Source organism: Pseudoliparis swirei, chromosome 1 (genome assembly GCF_029220125.1).
Source record: "Pseudoliparis swirei isolate HS2019 ecotype Mariana Trench chromosome 1, NWPU_hadal_v1, whole genome shotgun sequence".
NCBI lineage: Eukaryota > Metazoa > Chordata > Actinopteri > Perciformes > Liparidae > Pseudoliparis > Pseudoliparis swirei.
This window is the reverse complement of record NC_079388.1, coordinates 7670045-7688284: the sequence shown is the minus strand read 5'-3', so window position 1 is coordinate 7688284 and position 18240 is coordinate 7670045. Positions and strand designations below refer to the sequence as shown.

General features: G+C 41.9%; 2 protein-coding genes and 1 long non-coding RNA gene across 5 annotated transcripts in view; 2 read left to right on the top strand and 1 right to left on the bottom strand.

Annotated features, from left to right (window-relative positions):
• Window positions 1-3115, top strand: part of celf3a (cugbp, Elav-like family member 3a) — a 24997-nt gene extending 21882 nt beyond the window's left edge. Inside the window, 1 exon segment of the mRNA XM_056415159.1 lies at window positions 1906-3115. The gene's annotated coding sequence lies outside the window, so the exon portion shown is untranslated.
• Window positions 2730-11093, bottom strand: LOC130194457 (uncharacterized). The gene is made up of 2 exons (XR_008831848.1): window positions 7948-11093; window positions 2730-4115 (listed from the first exon to the last, which is right to left on the bottom strand). It is a non-coding gene; the product is annotated as an uncharacterized LOC130194457 (long non-coding RNA).
• On the top strand, window positions 5010-18240 carry cers2a (ceramide synthase 2a). Of its 3 annotated transcripts, none has more exons than XM_056415352.1 (11): window positions 5010-5387; window positions 11101-11274; window positions 11405-11522; window positions 11744-11862; window positions 12854-12911; window positions 13184-13234; window positions 13415-13507; window positions 14276-14404; window positions 14640-14746; window positions 15461-15614; window positions 15708-18240. In XM_056415352.1, exons 2-11 carry the CDS (start codon window positions 11102-11104, stop codon window positions 15852-15854), a joined length of 1149 nt encoding a protein of 382 aa, XP_056271327.1. In that variant the 5' UTR covers window positions 5010-5387; window position 11101; the 3' UTR covers window positions 15855-18240. The 3 variants fall into 3 exon arrangements, with proteins under 3 accessions (XP_056271327.1, XP_056271253.1, XP_056271411.1); XM_056415278.1 differs by having other exon boundaries at window positions 5010-5397; XM_056415436.1 differs by lacking the exon at window positions 5010-5387 and adding an exon at window positions 6185-6351.

Here is an 18240-nt window from a genome sequence, read left to right as displayed (position 1 = left end):
AATGAGGTGGCAGCACTCATCAATTTGAAATACATTGCTCAGGACGTCGAGGGACAGTTTGATTGAGAAGTCGAGCTTTACTCGGTTCAAATGTTCTGTCTAACCAGTGTTCTGTCGCAGGCTTGAATGCAACTACTGTTCGTCATTAATTTTTGTTTTACTTTTCATTTATTGTTTTTGTGCTGTGCCATATGCCATTTTTCCTGAAAAAAACATCACACCACTCTCAAGACTGTCCCGTCCATACATATATCGTGGAGACGTGCGTCGCTATGGCTACGGTTGCCTAGCAACCGCTAAAAACCTCCCCCCCTTCCTTCTCGCTGCGTTGTAAGTTAATTGGCCTGTGTTGGTTGCTGTGGCGATATCGCCTGTGATGGTTGCCATTAGCAATTTTTTATTTTGGGCCGTTGCCTTGATTCACCATGCTCCAACTGCATGGCGGGTTACTGTGGCGACCATGAACTGTGTTTGGTGCGTTGTGAGTTTCCTCTTATTATTTTGTCCTGGTTTTAATCCTTGCAAACAGTGATCAATAACTGTCACTTTACCTCAGCATTTGTAAGTAATTGATTATCATGACATGCTGTTTTTTTCCCAAGACCTCTAAAAGCTTCAACGCTAAGAGCTAAATTTGCCTGTTGTCCATCAAATATGGATATATTACATTTTATTTTACTTTTAGACTTTTTGGTTTTTGATTAGTTTCCTTTTTCTCTGTCATGATTATCATTCTTACATATTCCCTCTGTTTAGTTGGTTGGTGTGGTAGTTTTCGGTGAGTGCGGGGTTTTTGTTTGGTTGTAACTCAACTCCAAGTGACTTTGTGCCTGAACTTTGTTGTTTTTTTGTGAGATTTGAAATGTACTGAACGTGCCCCTGTAAATGGTTGACAACATGTTGTGTGTGAGTGATGGTGCGTTTGTGGGAGGCCCGAGCGTGGGACCACGGAAGGTGCGTGCATTTATATCTGTGGGGGTGTTTTGTATTGGCTAGATGTGAAAATAAATGTGTGTGTGTGTGTGTGTGTTTGTTGTAACTGAGACACTAACCTTACTTTAGAAGGTTTGGGGTAAAGCTGTTTGGTTCCTGTGACACGTGCTGCTGGCTGAGGAACTGCATTCCTCTGTAGAAAAAAACCCCATACCATGATATACAACACTCAAAGTGTTACAGTATTCAAAAAGTACGTCCAGAAATGTCCACTTCACATTTCTAAGAACCCAAAACACACAAAGTGTCTTGTGCACAGGGTTTCTGCAGAAGATTGGCCAAGTTTCAAAAGGTTAGCTATTGACCAGAAATAAATCAGAATTATAATTTATAGAAATGTAAGAAGTGTTCAACAACGTCTGAGTGTTAATGATTTTTTTTAATTTTGTCAATATTTCTCAGGGACAGATTCAAGTTAAACTGTTCCTTTAGATAAACTGGCATTATAGTAAGGTCTTAAAATGTCACAAATAGATAGTTCTGGCACCTGCAGATGCCTTGTTTGCAGCAACCTGCATTACCCCCTTGAGAAACTACAGTTTGGTGAATCGATGGTTCTGAATACCATTAGAATAAATGTAAAATGAGCTCCAACTGTTTTCTAAAAATGTGGAGGTTATAGTTATCCCCACCAGAATTCCCGCTGTGCATGTTCTGAATTAATTTGCCAAAAGAGATGACCAACTATTTCCTAAGAACGTGCACATACTTGCAGCAGTACGACCGTCACTATGTGAGTTGCATGGACACTAGTTGATTACAGAGGCTCCCCTGAGGAATCAGTGCAAGCAGTGTGTATTGCAGACACCATTCCACTTCCAAAGTCTCAACTCTATGTGTTTGATGTGTGTGTGCGATTTGGTTTAAAATGCTCTGTTCTTTCCCCCCCTTTTCTCTCTTATTTGCCTCCAGGAAAACCTAAGAGTTCAATCAAGAAAACCACTTGGGATGTCCCAGCCTTTTTTGGTTGTTTGACCAACCGTATAGCACAGGAGCAACACTTCACAAAAAGCAGTATCACGTGTATGCGCTTTCAGAAACAACAGACGGCAGCAGTAATATCAGCTAAGACATCTACAGAATCCGCATCCGCAATATCAGAAGTGCTCCAGATTTCCTATCATTCCACAGCTGGATTCATTTATATTATGTACATACTCTATTGTCAGCAACAAGATCTACATGTTAAGAAAAAGCATATCACTGATGTTATTCTTCTGAACAGGGTTCTACTGTATAGTGTGATTTGTGGTCTACGGCATTAACAGAAGGCCCGTCAACACAGTCGGAGGCGAAAAGAAAATACTATTCTGTATTATTACCATTGGTAATACTGTTATGTAGAGTTAGTTTTATTATTTATACGTAAATTTAAAAAAAACATGGGGTAATTAAACTGGAAGAGATTTGAATTTCCTCTCACTGTACATACCTTTGTTTGGAAGTGGAGTTTAAGGACTTCATGCGTTAAGATTCTCTGCTGCCACTACTTTTCAAATTAACAAAGCTGAAGGAATGGCAGGGAATTTTTCTATCTTGATTTTTTACGTTTAATTTATTTGGTAATCAATTTGATCAGGGTGGGGCGGGTTCGGGGGGGTATGTGACAATTTCTTTTTTAATTTAAGAAGAAGAAGAAAAAAAGAGGAATTCTGTGGTCTTCAAGACAATGAACACACTTATTATAGAGTTTTTAATTGCATAAATGTACCTATGGAAGTAAAAAAACAAAAACATAATGTTTCTTTATTTATTCTCTACAATCGCTGTTTTAAAACATTATGTCTTTAAAAGAAAATAAAGTACAATTTAGAATTAAAATGTTTGTCTGCTTAACTGTTCACGTAATGTGATTTACCCCCCAAATATCCCACCTTTCCTCTGCATGATACATCAGAAGATGAAGGGATAGACTCAGTATGGATGTTATAGCTCATTTATGACATATCCAGGGGAGTGTGCTGCTCTCTATAGGCCGGAGGAAGTATTGAGCCAAGTGGAAAACATCTGGCCTCCTGTGACAGTTGCCTGAGAAACTGTGGACCAGCCTCTCAAGGACCTGGAAGAAAAAAATGTAGCTGTGTTTGGCAAATGCAAAATAAATACAAGTCTGTACACAATGGCCATTATAATTGCACCCAAGTATGTTAAATCATTGATAACCCAACCGCAGCCATGAGTTATTTATGACCCTTCAGGCATAAATATCCAGGTCAGGTATGGAGAGGATGGAAAGGCTGAGGTGTGTGTGTGTGTGTGTGTGTACACACGTTCACGCTTCGCCGACCGCGGCTCTGGTTCTGGTCCGACGCGACCAAACACGTCTCGGCCTCCTATGGCGTGCCTGCATGTATGAAGGGTGATTAATGCCATACCAGGATGACGTAATCTGTTATCTGATGAGAAATACAGCCTCAAACGACTGCAGTTTAATGATGTGCTATTATAACATGTGTTGAGGAATATAAACCCGATACATGACCATGACCGGGTGGAGATAACCAACACCGCTGCTGTGTGTGGAGCTGACAGATCCTATTCATCTCTCTGGAGAGCAGGAGAGCCGTCCCCGTGCTGCACGACCTACAACGTGACGACTGACTGACCATTTGTCATGCCTGGATTTGCATAGTGTTGACTTGACCCCCACTTTATCCAAATACAGCGTGTCCATCATACACGGATCATACAGAACAACTATAGAGTCCAGAATTTTTTTTAAATAAATACTCCGTTACTGCCTTGCTTATTTCCTGTTCACCCGGCTGCCATGTGGAAAACCGTGGCGTCCAAAGCAAGCAGGAGCATGGATGTAGTGGAGTAATGTCGACCTGAGCCGAGCATGAAGTCTCCCCCTCCCTCTGTGTTTGTTGTAATCCGAGCATCTCCCTTCATTGTTTATATAGCCGCGCTGGCCATGCTTGCTTTTAGTGCATGTCAGTGCACGTGAGCTTGCCCCGAAGGTTACACAGTGGTTACAGCTGATAACGCCGTCCTGGACGACTGAGTTACCGGGAAGCTTTGCACTGGGAGCATCGTGAGCTGCAGCCACTGGCTCGGCCGTCGCCATGTTGAGATCTGTTGAGAGGCAATCGGTACGACGCCAATCTTGTCTAGAGCTGCTGTAATGTGTAGGTTAGGTCAAGTACTTAAGAGACACTCAGTGGGGATACAACAGAGTCCAGCAGAGCAAGAAGAAGACAGAAAGAACAGAGCATACACACAATGGGAATGGCAGAAAAGACACTTGTGTTATTGTTGTTATTTATCACATTGTATGTCCACCTTATACAATCACAATGATGCTGACATAAACAAAAAGAAGAAGTAACACGTAAAGCAGGCCTCGCGTGTTTACAATACATTTCCCCTCAAATGTATTGTAAACACGCGAGGCCTGCTTTACGTGTTACTTCTTCTTCAGAGCCAAATTCATTAGGCCATCTAGGTAAGTTCATATGCATTTGGACTGGGCAGCTTTCCAAAAAGATTGGATGATTGTGCTTATAATACATGAACATGTCCTCTGTGCCATCTATCATCAGACCCGCTGCAACCTGCATATCCAATGTGTTATTTTAATAATATGCTCAACCCTCAGTGCTTTACAATACGTTGGACACACCCTTCATTAAGTTTAATTAAATTATATAGTTACAACAAAATCGCTCCAACAAAACATTCTGCCATCACCTGCAGCAAAAATATGCTACGATAAGCAATTAAAAAAAGGAATAGCTCACAATAAAATGACACAATTATTCTCACTAATTGTATTTCAACTAATTATATCATCTCCGATATACATTAATACAATTTGATTACGTCTGCAGTGATATTGAGGTAAATTATACGCATGTATGTCTGGAGGACATGTCTCTCCTCGCCAGCCTCCCTCTTGTGGCACTAACCACCCCTCATACAGAGTGAAGGCCCACGTCACTTTAACCCCCTCCGCCCCTCCCCTCCCGGTCCTATCCTAACATACAACGGTGATAACCGCTCCATCCGACCAATTGAACCACCCGGCTACACGGCTACACGCCGAGGCCCACTGACGTTACTTTGGGAAGACGGAAAAGTGACAAGCTAAAAGCCTTTTTTTTTGTCCTCGTCGGACAGTTTTCGGGAGGAAGTGCGACACAGTTTGTCCGTTTGAGAATGTGGCAAACCTGAGATTGCGGAGAAGAAGAATAAAAAAAACAGGAGGGGGGGTGGGGGGGTTGCGGTTTATTTAGCAACCGACAAGTTGCGGTGTTTTTTTATTTTTTTATGTCCAGAACTAACGCTACATGAAACCCCCAACGCGGCAGCAGGAACAGAGGACGAGCGGCAGCTGCAGACGAGAGGAGACATTTTAAGAGTGGCGACGTTACCTGCCCGGATACAGTGAGGTGAGGAGAGGTAAGCTGGCCGCACCGTTAGCTAACGTTACACGGAGGACGTGTCAATGAGGGTCGGAAACGCTCCGCCAGCGCGAGTACACGTAGAAGACTAACATCGGATATGCGTTACGCTAACGGGAGAGTCTTCCTCTCTCGAAGGTTCACCTGACGTTTAACGTTACGCGTTAATCTTCACGGACATGCTCTGAACGTTAACCGTCGGATTCAGCCGTCGGGAGACGTCAAACGGGACGTGCTCGTTAAAGTTGAGCTAACAGGCCTCGTCTTGGTGTCGGGGGTGTTTGTTTAGCAACACCGCGGCAACAGAAGGTCACGAAGGCGGTCGAGACCGACGGAGCTCAACGGGGTCGGCCCCTGAGGCGACGGAGAAGTGGCTTCCAGCGTGTGGGTCGTTTGTGGTGGGAGTTGTGAATGCGTCGCAAAGTTTCTGAACGTAAACTGCAGATCTCGCCTAGAGTTGCCCACTGCGTTACGTTATTACATGGGCAACGTAACGGAACGAGTGCGAGTCCCTCCCGTGTGAAGGGGGAAACTATAAAGCGTGCAACCTAAGTTAGCTGACGATGCTTTGGACAGTGTTGGGTAAACTTTTTAAAGGCTCCATCTCACTGACTCGGGCAGTCTGTTCCGCTATGTCCGGGAGACTCCCCGCTTGCGCCATTCATGCGCACACTGCCACTCCCTGCACGAGTTTACGCAAACAGCGTAGAGGGCTGTGTGGCTCACAAACTGCATGTTGAAATCAAACGAGAGCCTGCGGCGTCACTAAACGTTGAAGGACGTTGTCTGTCTGACATTGTTTAATATATTAGATGCGAGTCATGCGTGTGTGTCCTGCTGTAGTCAAGTCAGTATTATCCTTTTAACCTTCAAGGATTTAGCAGTCTGTAAAACAGGAGGTATAATCCGTCTTTCAAGGTTTTATTGAAGAAGAAAAAAAAACTCCACAAAGGTAGGGTTTCTTTTTTTAAAGCACCATGCCTTTCATTTCCCCTCATGATTGAGTGAAGCTCTCCTGAGGAGGACTCGTGTTGTCTGTGCCTCGGGGAGAGCATACCAAACTCTGAAAATGACAGGCTTTGTCTATCTTGCCTGGGCTTGAGGCATTACAACTTTAAAGGCGTGTCTTGTAATTTGGCTTTTTTTTTTACGTGTGCAGTTTACATCTATATTTAATCCAAAATCATTTTGGCTCGTTCATTCTTGCACAACCACAAATTATACTATTTAACCAGGAACTGGAGGTGTAGAGAAGAAGTGGAACTAAAGTGCTGCAGGAATGACATGTTTGTAGGCCAGCCACAGTAGTTGGCATCATATTAGTTCCCTTGACAAAGTAAATTGGACGTTGCCCTTGGAGGTTGGGTTATTGCAGGAAATAAGCACAAGCAAACACAAGTTAATGATACTTGCATGTTTTCTTTACCTTAAAGTGGGAATTGGCCAAAGTACAAAGCGTTGTATAACGTTATGCTATAAACTAACTCATGAGCACGATGGTCCACAACAAGGCCGCAAAGACGGACTCGACTAGCTGATAAGTTTTAGTCTCATTTACACACTTGTTAACAACTTATTTTTTAACGTCGCGTTAACACTTCAAAATTAATGAGAACGATTTTTACTGACACGTTTTATGTCTGAGAAGAAAATCGTTAAAATCTCTTAAGCTTGTGTTAACCACGTACCTTATTTCCGGCAAATAATCAAACACCCAATGACTTTGATGATCTCTATATTTTTGCCATGAGGGGTCTAATGATGGAGGCTATTGAGTTGCAGTATGGGAAGAGTCGGCTCTAATGTTTTTGGAGTCATAGTAGGGACTAAAAGTCAGGATATCACGGCTTCCGTGCACAACATTTGACCCTTTATTTTTAAAGCGCTGTCTTGTTAGTCCTTCAACTAAATAGATTTTAAAAATATTTAAAAGCATAGTAATCAGTCAAGGATAGACTGTCAATGAGCAGCAGTTAGTATATTAACTGTATCTATAGTACTGCACATACTGTTGCTGAGATTTGAGAAAATAAATGTGAATTAACATTATAATTTAGTGGAGACAAAGTCACTCTTCTTGGTAACTGTCTAAAATCACCATTTGGGCAATAAACCATCGGTGCCAGTTTGGCACAGTGCACTTTGGTCTCTCCAAACACCGACATGGAAATGTGCATTCACCAGCTGAGTGGAGAGTTATGAAACTGGATGAGCTGATGCCAGAAAACAGATGGAGGACAATACAACAAACCAATTATTACAGAGTGCAGTAATAAGTTCACTCTTACAATTTGCACATGCCCGATGTTTAGTTTCCAAGTGGAAGAGCATACATGTTACATTTTTTTTCTTTTGATAAAATCGAAAACGTGATTAATTTGAAGGCCTTTGTGAAGCTGTATACACCAGTCTGCTGGTCTTGTGGCCCGACAAAGTAAATTGCTTACTCGACAGACTAATCAATTAGTTGATGGAATCAACAGATCTGTGAAACGAGTTTCTCAATAAAGAATCACACACGAGCACCAATTATAAATCTTGTGTTTACCTGCAATTTTCCTCAAAGGTTTCTTTTAAATAAATCATTCAGCATGAAAAAAAAGCAATAAAAAAAGTGTCATTGACCAAAGAAATCTTGGTCTATTGAGTCCAAAGCGATCGACTATGAGGGAGGCAGCCCTACTCATCGTTACACGTCATACTGGAAGACAAGTCAACATAGCTTTAGTTAACTCAAATAAATGTATGTGTACTTTAGCTTGCAGCCGTTGGGTGCCTGACCTGTTCTTCTGTACACTCTGGAGGAAATCACACACCAGCAGGAGCAACTGTAAAACTCTTTTAGATTGTGTACATTTCTGGCTCATGCTGCAGAAATATATCGGAACACCGTGATATTTACTGTGTACAACCTGTGCTCACTTCTTGTAGCATTGCCAGCTTGTGAATCTTCATCTGCAATGATGGTGAGCGGTTTAGCTTAGATCAGCTCAGACAAATGAGTACTTTGCATGTAAGAAGTAGGATGAACACCTGACAGCTTTTGCAGCCCCATGGTTGGTTCCAGTTTACCCTGGTAGACAGAAAATAATCTCTATTTTGTTTACCCAAATAACATAATTCACTTCAGCACTAAATACAAAACTTTCCCTCATTAACATATTTTAACACGAGAGCCCATTCTCTTTGAATCTGTTGACAGAGAAGCTAAAGTGAAGTTGGACATGTTCACTTTTATGTTTTTTGATGGAATGGAAGTGAGAGGTGAACCACATGTTGACCAACATCCCCACGCTAATGAACTTTAAACTAGAGATGCACCGATCAGGTTTTTGGTGCCCATCACTGAAATCAGTATCTGCCGATCCGATAATACCGATCACGGTGTCGATTGAAGCATTCTATTTATTGTGTAGCATTATTGCCTAGGACTATGAGGAAATACATATATAAAGCAACTCAAACACTAAAGAAATTACCGATTTCTTTAAACATTTAGGACTTTTACTTTGAAAAATGTCCTAATTGATACATTAAAATTGTTTGATTGCTATTGTAGGGGATTTCAGATATGTATGGAACACATCTGCATCATTCATTTCCTGGAACTCTTGGGGAAATCTATATACAGGACTACTTTTAACATACAAAAGTCTGACTTATTTTTATAAACTCTTCCTTGGTACAGTAAAAATGTTTTAATGTTAGCATAATTTAAGCTAAATCTCAGAAAAGATCTATAAAGATACAAAATCAGTTCATTGTTTGCTTTTATATGTTCGTGTATGATTTGTCGACATCTTATTTTGATAAACGGATGTTGTTTCACGTGGTTCTTTCCGCTAACTTTGCAAAACCGGATGTTGTCACTTAAATCCTTCCGCTAACTTTATCAAAACCCTCGCGCTCCCGATGGAATGCGTTAACCGTGAGCGACAGTGTATAGGGGCTCAGACATGTGAGAGTCGGCTGAGTTGACCCAGAGATTCAACTCGGGGGACGGGGACGCCGCTCGGTGGTGAGGATCCCCTCGTGGACCTCTCACTCTGCGGCCCCCGTCTGATAGTTCTCGCAGATGTTACGTCATCTGATCGGCCGTTTTGAGAACGCCGATCAAAACCGATAATGGGAATATCGGCCGATCAGATCGGTGCATCCCTACTTTAAACAATAGGATAAGTTCACATATCGATTCTTATGAAGAGAAACTGCATGAGTGACTGGGCATTCACAGTTGGATTATAACCGGTTAAAGTCCACTCACACACACACACACAGTCATTATGAAGGAATTGTGTGTCAACTGGAATTTCCCTCCTGAACCCTTGTGTTGCCTTAGGGTCATTTTGACCCGAATCAATATTACACCCTCCCCCCGCCTTTGGGTCATTTTGACCCGATTCAATGTTTCACCCTCCTGTTACCTTTATATTTACTAACATATTTTACCCTTTGTGTTCAATTTGACGCCAGCAATTAAAACCTCCAGAAAATTATTAGAATTAATATTGTTTTCCAAGTTTAAGTGTGAGGCACTTTATGTTTGTTTGTTGACTACCGAAAGAACACCGACATTAAACATTGAATGGGGTCAAATTAATCCTAAAGCGGGGGGAGGGTGTAATATTGATTCGGGTCAAAATGACCCTAAGGCAACACAAGGGTTAAATGATTTGCCCACACTAAAAACACAACGCTTTTACTGGAAAAACAACGGTGAAGCGGTCATGAGGTAATCCCATGATCCAACTCAAAATCAAAATCAGCTAATCCGACATGTGACTTATTGTTAAATTGAGGACTTGTCAGTGATTATAGCATCCCTATTGGCATCTTGGGTTGTTTGAACAAAGCAGTAAAAAAGTCCATGAAGCTGTACTTGGGGCAATTTAAGGCCTTAAATTACCCTAAGAGATTAGGTTAGCTAATTAGCAGTAAACCCAAAGTGCAGCTGATCGGTATTCTGTCATAAATAGAAGTATTGGGCAAACTTGAGTTTTGACCCGATGATGCAAAGTGTCCAACGGCTTTCTCTGGTACCCCGTGAGTATCGGACTGAATATGGAGGCAGCAACACGGATTGTTATGTTTTAACAAACCTTTTTATTTCACATATAACGCTGGCGATCGGACGGGAGCTCTCGCCCGAGAGCCTTCTCCCGCGTCTCGGTTCCTGCTGCTCTTTATCGGGAAGCGATATGCACAAACACAGATAGGTTAATTACACCTGGGGCTGATTGATCAACTGATAATCAATCAGCTGATGCCGATTAGACCTCGCCTCGGCACCGTAATCTGAACCCCCCTCCCCCTCTAGAAATAGTTTTTCAAGAAATGGGAATTGGTGCCAAACTGCATTCTGGGTCAATGGGCCTAATAAAATGCTCATAGGTAATCTGATTACATTGAGTGCAGCATAGCCACAAAAAGACGTCGTGATTCCCAGAAGTGCCAAGATACGGTGCCTGTTGCAGATGCCCAGTGAGATTCATCACCTCCAATCAATACTCATTCCTCTCTGTTTCCTTTCCTTTCTCTCAGGATATTGTCACAGCTGACTGAGTTGCTATATTTATCAAATGGGAAATCTGAATGGAGATCACCAAGCAGACAAAACCTTTTTATTACCGCTCTTCATTTCCTTCCACATGATACGATACAACCAGCACAAATCCTTTTCTCCCTTTGTTTCATCCTCCAGGATGTTGTCTCGGCTTGGTGAGAAGATATGGGCGGACTGGATCTGGTTTCCTGAAGGTCACGGCTGGGCGGACCTGACGGACCATGATGGCCAAGTCTTTCCTAAAACACAGGACCTGTGGGTTACTCTACCCATCGCACTGTTCTTCCTCGTATGCAGGCAGATATTCGAGAGGCGAGTCATTTCCAGCGGGGACTGTTTTTTTTCTTCTTTCACATTGTCATTTGCCTATTAATCTGCCTCTACCTTTCGGATTTGCATGTTTCTTCCTGACAAATGTGAGATTATGTTTTTCTCTTTCCAGGTTTGTGGCGACTCCTCTCGCTTCCCTGTTGGGAGTGTGTGACAAGCAGCGTGTCCGCGCTCCCCCAAATCCCACCCTGGAGTCCTTTTTCTGCAGCACATCAAAAAATCCCACACAGGTAATGATCCTGCATACTTCAGGAAACTAGCACTGCTTAATTCTCCTCTGGTAATGGCACAGCGTGAGCCTCGTCATAGAATCCAGAGATGTTTGAGGATGAATGAGGGAGACAACATGATGGAAATAACCATAAATCTTCAGTACAGTTTTCTAACTCCAGACATTAAAGATGGTACTGACTAATTTGTTTCTCTTTCCTTCGCCTGCTTTTGTTGTCAGAGCTCCATAGAGAGTTTAAGTAAACAGACGGGCTGTTCAGTGCGACAGGTCCAGAGGTGGTTCAGGCGGCGGAGAAACCAGGACAGACCCAGCAAGCTCAAAAAGTTTCGGGAAGCATGGTAACTACACCTCCTCAACCACACATCAAATACACCTCCGACCCATCGTCTGTATTTCATTATAATCTGTGTGCCTGATTCAAGTCTTGAAGGCGATTTTCTTCTAAATTGTTTGGATTGAAAACGCATGAGACCCGGAACCGGGAAGTCACAATGAAGAAGGGTTTCCCCTCTGTCGTTTAGTGTGTTCTCGGTTCAGACGAGGTCGTGCAGAGGTCGTGGCTAGGGATGCTAATGTAGATTGTTTTTTCTAACCCTCGTTGACCGATCATTAACCGTTAACGGACCGGATCGGTGCCGAGCGTTCGCGGGAGCTGTGGTTCATGTGCCTAACAAGGCAGTCCCCAGTCTCCCCGTCCGGTAGAATAAGCAGCTTTGTCTTTCATGCATCAATTAGTTCAGCTGGAAGGTTTCATGGCACAACTCTGGGTTTCTATTCGGACATTGTGATCGTAGTCGGACATATTTTTTTAATGGCTAGCATTAATGGTTCAGAATTATTTTGGTCGGTGAATGATTAAAGGGTTAATTATTAACAATGATTGTCATGACCTGCTATCACAATAACCAGATTATTTCAAGCAGCGTTTCGCAACCTAGTTCAACAGAGTTCAGGGGTCATGAGGTGATTTACAAGAGAGCAAAGTATGAAAATAGATTTCAGCATATATGTTTTCTTTGCATTTTACACTTCTGGCATCACCTCAATTGCACAAAGCAAGGAGAATGCAGACTTTTCAAGCAGAAACAAACACTGGGAAATTTTTCTGCCGAATGCGTATCAGTATTAAGTTTGAGGTTCAAACTCCAGTGACTCGTGTGCTTGAGATTGTTTTTTTATTTTGTCTGCAATGTGGTTTCATAATATTATCCCATTTATCATTTCCTTTATGATTTACATTGAAAACTACTGTTTAAACTTTACACATTTTCCACCTGTGTCCTATAACCCCAAATTTTATTTCTGAGACCGCTGTGTATTGTCTTACAGTTGGAGATTTACGTTTTACCTTATTGCTTTCTTTGCTGGCCTGGCAGTCCTTGTTGACGTGAGTACTGTCAGAATCTGGCCCTGTAACAGTCACAACTTGAAACAATCATTTATGGTTCTACCGGCAACTTTTGTCTCCCTGACTTGTTGCTTCTTCGCACACGGAAGTTGTGACATGCAAACAAAAGTACAGAAATGTAGGAAGTGTTGTGCTGACATTGTCACTCGACCACAGAAACACTGTTTTCTACTTTGTTCTAGTTCTCGTGCTCCTGGTGTTTTGTGGGACATTTAAACTCTCATTAATATTAACTTTCCATTTCTCCTCAGAAACCATGGTTGTACGATATGAAGCAGATGTGGGATGGCTTCCCGAAAATGGTATGTCGGTACAATAATCTGGCACCTCTCACTTCATTAACTTTACATTTTAATATTGTCAGTTTTATTTTAAATTAAAATAAGCTGAGAGAGAACTTGATGTTGTTTCCCAAAATTACTTGACGAACTAACAGATACAGTCATTGGTTGCATTACCTAACGGCTTTTCTCTCCTTCCAGCCACTGTTGCCTTCACAGTACTGGTACTACATGATCGAACTCGGCTTCTATGTCTCGCTGCTTTTCAGCGTAGCATCGGATGTTAAACGTAAGGTAAGTGAGCTGCCTCCTAAGCGTTGTCTTCCTGTGTTTACATCCATAAAGCCCCTCAGAAACCTTCCATCGGGACAGATTGCTCTGAGTGCATGACACGATGGGAATGATCTGTTGCGTTGTTAGTGTACTTTGAGGTTGGATATTGATTTCTGCATTAAGATGTCCTGACTTTATGAACTTTATTGAGTGGAGCTGTCGGCATTCAGAACATTATAGATGATGTGCAACGCCACGCACCCGTTCCACTGTGTCACTTTGGAGAAGTCAGTGAGGTAGCAACAAAACTCAACTGTCTCTCCAGTCGGATGTTGCATCAGGGGTGCGCCGCGATATAATGTGTGACCGGAGCTCTGTGGTGAAATCTCTCTGTGGAGAGACAAAGGGATCGGTTTGTCCACAGGTCTGAACGCTGTTGTGGCGGACCTTCGAGCTCGCCAGCTCTGTGCCGGCTCTTGTTTTGTAGCTCCAGCTCACAAATACTGGCACAAAATAAAACTAATCTGTTAAACCAAAACTGGAAAAGTCCAGAAAACTGTGATGTTACTGACCTGTGTTGAAATGTGAAGATTTGCCTCTGCATGTGGATTTAGCCATATAATCTGCTATGTGCAGAGAGTTAATCATTTGTAAATCCAGGACCAATCAATCGGAACACGCACTGTCCATCGGTGACCAATCTTTACAGCTCAATCAATAAGTGACCAAACGTCTCTTCATGTTGTCTCTAAACCATCTCTCCCTGTCCCTTTTTGTTTTGTTTCCCAGGATTTCAAAGAGCAGATAATTCACCATGTGGCAACCATTTCGCTTATTAGTTTCTCCTGGTTGGTCAACTACATCCGGGCAGGGACTTTGATCATGTTGGTGCATGATTCCTCCGACTATTTAATGGAGGTATGACAACGTGCTAATATGTCAGAAAAAAGGTCTGTTTCGCTGATAAAATTTGGCCTGAATTTGTAAGAGAAAAATGTAAAACATTGCTAGTTTCCGCATGCTAATTATAGGGAAACTGTCTGTAATTTTGAATTTAATTCCGGCAGTAAACATCATAAAAGCAACACATGTGCTGCCCTCTAGAGGCGAATGTAGGAAAAGGTGAAAAGCTGATCTCTGCCTTTCTTTGCAGTCAGCCAAAATGTTCAACTATGCAGGTTGGAGGAAAAGCTGCAACTTCATCTTCATCATATTTGCTGCAGTTTTCATTTTCACCCGCCTCGTAATCCTCCCCTTCTGGTAAGACCAAGTATACAAGATTCACTCTGAGTCACTGAGTTGACTGGATGATCAGTTGAGACATTTGTACAACGATGACACGTTTTTATCAAATTAGTTTTTAAGGGCATTTTGCAATTTGTGAAAAAAAGGTATTTATTCTTGACTGAAAAGTCTGGTGTGTGTATATAAAAAGAAAATGTGATAAAGACTGATTGTGAATACATCTCACAAAAAGGTCAAACTATGAATTCATCCCAACATAAGTGTTGTCTGATATCGCTATTTCCTCTGCTGTTGATAAACATGGACACTTTAGTTTATTTAGAGACTATGACACTTACAATGAATCAAGTGGGTTTTAGTCCAGCCTGAAAATACTCCCAAATAGTCATAGTAATAATGCCAGCATCATCCTATAATTCTTAAGATGAACTCGATCACAATGGCAGCTCATAGGAGACAAAATCAGCTGCGATGAAATGATTTACATGCGCTCTATTTTAGTTATGTAATTTGAAACATGGCCTTTTGAATATGTTTGCATACAGGTTTCTGATGGAAACTCACAGATTCTTTTTGCAGAAATGTCGTGAATTTGCTTAAATCCCGGGCAACAATTTAATTGAAATGTAACAACAGACACATTGTACAGTTCTGGCTCCTCTCAATGGGCTTTTGATGCCGGCTGTAGGTGGCTCTGACTGGACTCTCTGTCTTTGTCCTCTCGTCCAGGATCATATATACGACGTGGGTGTACCCCCTGACCCTCTATCCCCCCTTCCTCGGCTTCTACTTCTTCAACGGGCTAATGCTCGTGCTGCAGGCTCTGCACATCTTCTGGGCCGTGCTCATCGTGCGCATGGTCATCAAGTTCCTGCCAGGCAACGTACGAACTGGCGCGTTCAGCTTTCCCACCACACAACACGTTCACCTGCAAAGGAGCAACTGTACAGATGCCGTGTCTCGTTTTACCACGCAGGACATCGTCGAGGACGAACGGAGCGATAGAGAGGAGACCGAGTCGGAAGACGAAGACGTTGGTCGCGAGCAGAGGGGAAAGTTTCAGAACGGCCACGTGCAGAACGGCCACACTCTCCTGAACAACAACCACAGTAAGGTGGACTGATTGGACTGAGAGAGCTGGAGATGAGGCTGTGTGAGGAGGGACGATGGGCCCTCACACGTGGCCCTCACCTGGAAGCCAAAGAACGGGAGCGTGGCATGTTGAGAGCGGCAACGGGCGGCAACACGTACACACACACACACACATTTCTTTACCCTCCTTTCTGAAACTCCAGTAGTCCAAAGGGGATACTTTCCCCTCTCTGTGGGTTACATTAACTTAAATGGGGGAGGAAGACTGGTGGAGAACCACAATGATCTGCTTAGCACCTAAGCAGCCGAGTGGTTATTTCATGACACGCACCTCCTCCTCTTTTCTCACCTCTCGTCTCCTTTGCTTCATGCTAAGATTTTGTGCTGTTGACCAAGTTGCCACATGCCAAATCAAGCTTCATGTTTTGTCCATGGGAGTGTTTTAAAGAGACGCTGTGGTTAGGACGGGCTCTCCCTTCCTGCACAGTCGGTTAAAACTCTCCCGAGTATTACCGCCCTTAAACCTGACTGAGTTCTGGTCCGAGTGACCACAATGAAGCCAGTGGCGTGGTGAGGAGATCCAAGCGGATTTCTTTTCATGGACCATAAGCTGATTTAAAGTCTCTTTCTTGAAGTATCGGTTGATAACACATTTGTGCGATTCAGTTATTGCAGCTGCCAGTTTGTCACTTTGTTTTGTCTAACTTTTATTTTGTTTCAATGTTTAAAACAAAAATAATAATTGGGAGGTAAATAATGTTTTTAACAGTCTGAAAAACGTGTGTTGAGGTGCTACATCTGCATCGCTTGTTGAAATGGGCCTTGAGTGGAAGTTTGTCCTGAATGCTTCTGCATTTTTTTTTTTTGGGAAGGAAAATGCGCATTGATCATTTTTTAATGTTTTGTTTGTGTTTAATATCGTTTTAGTCATGATTTTTATTTTTATTTTGTTTTATTTGTTTTCAGTCCAGTCATTGGTTAAAATTTGGGAGCAATTTGGTTGAGTGTGTCCCAAACGAATCCGTAACTGTTTGTGAATTCTTTGTGCTGAAAGAGTCGATCGCATTTCCATTCAGTGTTGTTTTTCCCATCCATCCAAAGATGCACTTTATGGTTCCCTCTCTCGACCAGCCGTGGCTACATACCTTGTAAACAAGCTTAGTAATAGTGTTTGATGACATTTCAAACCAGATTGCCTTTTTATTTTAGAGGGTATGATTTAAATTTCTTTCATATTTATTCTTGTCATTATCTACCCATGATGTTCCTCGTCGCCAGTGTTTTGGTACATTTTGTAAAGGAAAAAAAACAACATCTTAAGTAAAGAGGTAAAAATGAAACACCAAAGTATGGTTTACATTTGTACTACCGTGTCATTTGCAAGTGCCTTCATCATTTCAAGTGTTTGATTGTAAAAAAGAAATGTTATTTCTGTCCCATTTGTCTATTTGTGCTGTCTTTGTGCCCCGTCACCACCAACACTCCAGCACTGTAACGCCTCTTAACGCTCCTGCCTCGGCTCACAACAACCAATCACCTGCAGCTCCCTCTGAAGAGCTTTGTTTCTACAGTAATGGTTTTTAATCTGCATTATATGTTGCTGAGATGTAAAATCATAATGACAATGATGATAAAGATAATTGAGGATAACTATCTTGTCCTTTAACAGTTTTATTTTTATTTTCTCCATCAAAATCTGAAATTGCAATTTTATGTTCCAACTCATTATTAGGGCTACAGGAACTAATAAGAAAATAATGAAGACAGTGATGATTCCCCCTTTAATAATGAAAGGGATGCAATCGTAGTCGAGACATGGTACTGGTGATTTTTTTGTTTTTATTTGAAATAATTATGTTTAATTGATTTTTGTGCTTCTTAAATTGCTTGTTTTGTCTAAATACCAGCCCAAAATCCAAAGATACAAATTCACAATGGTATAAAACAAACGATAAAAAAAAAAAAAGCTGGAACCAGAATAAGTTGATTGAGATGACTACAATAGTTAATTAGAGTTAAGTGTCAAATTTGTTTCCTACTTGTTCGTCAATTAACTAACTACTTTATTCTATAATCATAGCAATAACTTTTTTAAACCAGAAAAGGTCATAAAGTAGGCTTTTTATTCTAACTATCTCTTTAGTAGCACGAGTCATGTTGGGTGTCGAACGGCGCGCCATCCATCAGCTTCCCCCGGTGCCCTGAAGGCACCAAGAAGCGACACTATCAGATGACAGTGTGGCGGCACCTGGCCGGCTCACTTTTGGGAGTCCCACTATTGCCACAACACGTCTCTAATGTTTTCATAACACTCCCGAGTAGAAGCGTTGCAATTCATCCAGCTTGAACGTGTTGTTGATCAATATTGTTTTGTTTTTTCCATCTGCCTCTAAAAATAAAATGAAAAATAAACCGCT

Excerpts from the sequence above, each read along its gene's own strand:
- cers2a (XM_056415352.1), top strand. The coding sequence starts at position 11,102 with ATGTTGTCTCGGCTTGGTGAGAAGATATGGGCGGACTGGATCTGGTTT. Across the intron at positions 11,523-11,743 it reads CATCAAAAAATCCCACACAG|AGCTCCATAGAGAGTTTAAG; the intron begins GTAATGATCCTG and ends TTTTGTTGTCAG. Across the intron at positions 14,405-14,639 it reads CCTCCGACTATTTAATGGAG|TCAGCCAAAATGTTCAACTA; the intron begins GTATGACAACGT and ends CTTTCTTTGCAG.